At 40.0% G+C, this 5,604-nt stretch overlaps 2 protein-coding genes across 5 annotated transcripts in view; one reads left to right on the top strand and one right to left on the bottom strand.

The window, feature by feature from the left end:
- Window positions 1-1,128, top strand: part of LOC106965034 (zinc transporter 2-like) — an 11,913-nt gene extending 10,785 nt beyond the window's left edge. Inside the window, exons 6-8 of the mRNA XM_015060901.1 lie at window positions 354-459; window positions 554-682; window positions 761-1,128. Coding sequence (XP_014916387.1) covers window positions 354-459; window positions 554-682; window positions 761-879 — 354 coding nt within the window. The 3' untranslated portion in view covers window positions 880-1,128. The remainder of the gene's footprint in view (window positions 1-353; window positions 460-553; window positions 683-760) is intronic.
- A 740-nt stretch (window positions 1,129-1,868) lies between these two features.
- coq8ab (coenzyme Q8A, genome duplicate b) overlaps window positions 1,869-5,604 on the bottom strand; it is a 20,534-nt gene continuing 16,798 nt past the window's right edge. For all 4 annotated transcript variants that reach the window (XM_015060900.1, XM_015060899.1, XM_015060898.1 and 1 more), the window contains exons 14-15: window positions 5,291-5,377; window positions 1,869-3,224 (exon numbers count right to left, since the gene is read on the bottom strand). In XM_015060900.1, coding sequence (XP_014916386.1) covers window positions 2,931-3,224; window positions 5,291-5,377 — 381 coding nt within the window. In that variant the 3' untranslated portion in view covers window positions 1,869-2,930. The remainder of the gene's footprint in view (window positions 3,225-5,290; window positions 5,378-5,604) is intronic.

Raw genomic sequence — 5,604 nt, forward strand, 5'->3', positions numbered from 1 at the left:
TTGTATTCTTTTGTATAGTATTTTGTATTCTTTAAGATTTGAGCTTTTGAGATGCTAATTAGCTGCTCCTGGTTGTAAAAACAATTCCTTGCTGCCAGGGTTGCAGAAAGAGGAAAAATATATATATTTGTGCATCCAAAACCGAAGGGAATAATTATCTAAACGTGCAACCAAAAAAAAAAAATAATTATATATATATATATATCATAAAGAACAAATCAGAATTAATGTGTCTAACATGAATTACATAACTCAAGTTTGTGGTTATGGGAATAAAAAGGTTTACATGCGTACGTTAGCAGCCTTTTAGTGCTTTCTTGTTGACCTCAGCTAATATACTTTCTCGCCGACAGCCTGAGTATAAAGTGGCAGATCCCATTTGCACCTTTCTGTTCTCCGTCGTCGTCGTCGGGACGACGCTTCCCGTCGCGAAGGAAGTGTTCAGGATACTGATGGAAGGTAAACGCTTTGTTCCGCATGTGTTGCTGCTGTCTGGAGCTTTTTGACAGCAGGCGCCGCGCCGTCTTTCTGCCCGTGTGTTGGTCTTGTTTAGGCGCTCCTCAGGGCGTCGGCTCCGTTAGAGAGCAGCTGCTGTCCGTGGGAAAAGTCAAAGCTGTTAACGGTTTGCACACATGGAGCCTCAACATGGACCACTCACTGCTTTCCGCACACATCACTATAGGTGGATAGATCTTAAACACGCCTCAAAGGTGTTTAAGGACCCGCTTCATCGTAGTCAACAAAATGTCTGTCTTCACAGATGAAGATGCGGATTCACAGATCATCCTCAGGAAGGCAACGAAGCTCCTTCGTTCCAAGTTTGGTTTCTCCAGCATCACAATCCAAGTGGAGCGATGCAAGACTTCATCTGAAAGATGATTCTGATTGGCTGCTCCCTCTGTGGCAACCAACTACAGCTGGTTTGAAAAGCGGAAAGACTGTTGTGGGTGTCCTTATGCCAAAAGCTGCGTCCATTATTTGGAGAATGCATAAAGTTTTCACAAATCATCATGGAAACGAATGTCAATCATTATTATTATTCCAGGATGAAATGAAACTAATTTTTTTTGTTTGAGTTTATTGTTTGCTCAAATATGACAATAAGTGAATAAATATGTCCCCTGTTAACTTTTGGCTTAAATCAATCTTCTTTGTAGAGTTAGTAAAGCTTATTTAAATTGGTTACCTGGACAACACTTTGTAAGCTTTGGGCATAAGCTTTCAGTTGGTTTTGCATTAGAGGGACAATGAATTTTAATAAACGCAGTGTAAATATGAGATTATAGACAATGTTAACTAAATTTGTACAATAACCAGATGGGTTTTCTCAAAGGAGAAGCTATAATTCCAAAGTCTACCTACTAATATATCACATCAGTATATTTACATGAATGAAAATAACCTAAGCAAGATTGTGTCCTACTGTATTCCACTTTTTGTACAAACATTTTCCCTTCTGAAGCAAATTTCTGAATGACTGGTTGATTCAGGGTTAGTTTTGGCATCATTCTTCTCCATAGAGAACACGGTCAGTGCATCGAGACGATCCAGTTAACGAGGCCAATTCACATCGGAGCTATAAAAAAGTAGACAATTATATTATGTAGGGCCTCCTTTAAGGTGTGCTCCCCACTTTTTAATAATCCACGCTGGGTCAGACCCTGCTGTTTGAAAAAAGGAGGCAGGGAAAGCAGAGTAAAGCATTAGGCAGCGAAACTTGATGTAGCGAAGCTTTGCTAGCTTGTAATGTTCGGCTTAGCTTTCCCTCCAGCTTCACCTGATATCTTTAAATTCATACGCATACTTCCAGTTTTTTTTCCCCTCTCTGCAATAGATTTAGATAATTCAATACTCGATGAAAACAAATGTAAACATTTCGCGTATTTATTGAAAATGAAAACTACAAAAGTATTCACACTTTTCACTGAGATCTCGTGGGAGGTAACGGCTGTATTCATGGCGAAACTCTTAAGAAAAAAGCAGGAATGTGACAAAGAGCTGAACATGTCTGCTGGACTCAGAAGGGTTAAATGAAACATCTGTGAGATGCATTAAAACATGTTAAATCGACATTCAGACAGAAATACTACTTCCTTTTTTATATTCTGCAAGTGAGTCAGGGGCGGGGTGCAGAAAGAGGAAGACAGAGGGGAAAATATAAGCGAAACGAAGCATTATTGACCGACTGTTCAGGAGCGTTTATGTTAAAGAACAAGTGATTGTTTCCACCATCATGGCGGCCGTAAACAAATCCACTTTGAGGAGGCAGCAGCTGAGAAAACCCTTAGGACTCGGTATAAAAAGAAAACATAACAGTGAGTTCCACTCACTCAACCTTAAGGCACCGCAGAAATCAACTTTATATTCTTACCTTAGGGCTAAGGAGAGTTTTTTTTAAATTTACATAAAAGATTTGCTTGAGATTTACACATCTCTGCTGCTTTTCTTCAGATAAAGCAGAACAATTCAAACACTGGGTTTGCCACAATAAATGGCTAAAGATCTGAATCGATCAGGTGTCGCCGTGCATATTTTTTGGTATACTTGGGGGAAGGGGGGTTTATGTTGTGCTTTTTCATCATCATGATTAGTTTATTCTCCATAATGGTTCAGATCAGGTGGAGTGTAGTCCCTCACGACTCATAATAAGGAGGTCATACAGTACAAACAACAGATTGGCTTAAAGGATATGTACAAACTATTCGATCCTTATGGAGATTAAAGATGGCGTTAGTACCTATAGTCAAAACAAACACTTGATTAAGACAACTATAGCTGCTATTGGACATACATTTTGTTCAGTTTTTTCCCCCCCATCATGTAACAGTTGTAAAAGAATAAAAAGGAAACTTGCCCCCCTCCCCAATTGTTCCAACATGATACAAAAAACCCCCTAATAATTCAAGATAATCCCGACGGAACACAAGTCTTCACTGTTCAGAGTCGGGGCGTCCGTCCTTCCAGTAGTTCCTGTACGCCTCCTGGAACATGTTCTTGCAGGAGATCCTGGCTTTCAGTTTGGAGCAGATGAGGAAGGAGCCGCCCATCTTCCTGTGGAGGGAGTAGGTCTCCTCCGGCGGCGGTGTCAGGCGCTCCCGCAGCATCACGGGGATGAGCCTGTGGATGCGCTCCGTGGTGCTCTGCTCGCCGAAGTCGAACGGCTCCTGGGAGCTGAAGGCCTCGCCGAGGATCATCACGGCGTCCACGTGGGCGTTCTCCATCGACTGCGAGAGAGGAAGAGCGGAGGCCGAGTTAACGTTCGGGAGGGAACAACGTTGGATTGGTCTGATTGGTCGCTCCCTTTGAGCTGAGGCTTAAGCGTACCCAGAGAGGTGTAAAACAATCCGCCCCTACTAGAGGAACAGATGGGGCCCCCCACACCAAAATCAGACTTGTGAAGCTCATGAACTGAAAGACGACTGGTGAGAAAACCAAGATTCTCAGAGGAAGATAAAGAAAAGGCTTAATGAGGATGAAGAACTTGCTTAAAAAGGAATGAAAATACTCATTAAATAGGAAATGGTGTCTAGCAGCTGTTTATGTGGCGCTAGCTGGTCACGTTTGTGTCTTTTAGAATCCGACTCAGTTTCCATAAGACTAACGGACTGGTGCCAGACGAACTGCTTCACTCTGCTGAAGGAACCTTCTGACTCACTCTGGCCCAGTTTCCAGAAACAAGTCATCTGATTAGTTTTTACTTAAGTCGGGAACATGAGCACAAACCTGGTGATTTAACAGCAGGAGCCGCGATCGGAAGCTTGGGAAAACCTGGCGACAAATTGGTTCGCACAGCTGAGTTGCTTTATATAGAGCAAGTTGCGTTTTCAGGTTCAATACGGAGTAAAAACAAAAAGAGTTAATTCACGTTCAAATTCGAGATGGGATGTCATAATTATTGCTGCTCCAACGCAGCTTTATAAGTTAAAAATGAAAAAATATACATACATTTTCATGAGTCAAATAAATATTTTATTTGGAGTCTTATTCATTCATTTCTAAATGTATAGGTCACACTAAGTGAAAATATTTCAAGCCATTACTTTCTTGTAACCTTGATGATTACGGTTTACAGATTATGAAAATCCCCAAATTCTGAAAATTAGAATATTACATAAGATCGATTTAAACAAATTGTGTTCATTTCCATGGAGTCGCTGCTTGGTCAGACTGAGAGACCCGGTTAGAGGCTCAGGAAACCTTTGTAGGTGTTTTGTGTTAATTAGCTGATTAGGGTGCGACACCAGGAGTCTCCGACATTTAACGATTTCACTACGTCCCAACTTTTTAAGACATTAAATTTTGGGTTTTCATTATTTGTAATATCTGTAATTATCTGTGTATCATCAAAATAAGAATCCTCTTTGTGTTTAGCCCCGAATAGCCAATAATGTGGTTTTAAGCAGTTTATGCAAAGACAGAAATTTTTATATAGATCAAAACGAAATGACTTTCATGGCCAACACTGACGGTTAGCAGACATAAAATTACCAATAATTCACCAACAACACAGTAGGAGTTAAATTTCTCGCATACAAATGGACTCAAAATGCCTTGAAATCCCAAATAGACACATAACTACATGTTATTATGAGGTAACGCTTGGCTACAAGCTGTGACAGATGTGCTAAACATATGTTTTACAAATCGTTTTTTGTAAAAGAGGAAAAAGTTCTGCGAGTACTTTATAGATTGTTTCTCTAGGCAATAAAACAAAAACATGGGGATTAAATGTATAGCTTTTAGTGCAGTGAGCGTTTTTTTTTTTTTTTGTTGATATGTTTGGCTCCGACCTGAAGGTTTCTGGAAACTATTAAACCAACTGGAGGTCCTCTAAATGAGCAGCCCTGATAATTAGAACCAGACGAAGAAGAAAAGCTCTCCGTCAGCGTGATGAATCACCAGAAACACAAACGACAGGGCAACATCGCCACAAATACACATCGGGACCAAGAGGGGGGAAAATGAAAAACGACAGTGGGACGTCCTGATTGAATTTCATATTGGGCCACTGATTACTATTACAGTTAAACAATTGTTGTACGAAAGTAAATCCCAAAATGATTTAAAATCCAAATAAAATTCAAATTCGAAATGCTTAAAAAACAATGAACCCAAAATCCAGACAGCAGGAAGTTCAGCTGATTGTTGGTGAAAAACAACCAGAGCTTCTTAGAGCAGCTTCCTGCTTCTGATTGGACGTTCGAGACGCTGTAGCTTTTTTTGTCTACAAAGCGACGTGGTGCAAAGCAACTCAATTGCAGCCTCTTATAGTTAAATAAGAGTTTCTCACCTTTGTCTCATATCCTGTGAGGAACTTCATGTCTCTGGATCGGAGCAGGACGCCTTCTCGGTTCTGATCCGCCGCTGCATTAATGATCTGAAGGCACAAAATGACCCAAACATGAAGGTTGGGCTAATGGAAATTAAAAAAAGATTCTAGCTGCACAACTTCCAATAAACTGGGACTTTGTTATCAACCGACTCTGGAACTGCATCTAAAAAACAGTCATATATATATATATATATATATATATATATATATATATATATATATATATATATATTAAATTTTTATTTCTTTCTTTCTGTGATAGAGATATAAAA

This window comes from Poecilia latipinna, unplaced genomic scaffold, assembly GCF_001443285.1.
Source record: "Poecilia latipinna isolate Pla-1442-1.1 unplaced genomic scaffold, P_latipinna-1.0 Scaffold1755, whole genome shotgun sequence".
In the NCBI taxonomy this organism is placed as follows: domain Eukaryota; kingdom Metazoa; phylum Chordata; class Actinopteri; order Cyprinodontiformes; family Poeciliidae; genus Poecilia; species Poecilia latipinna.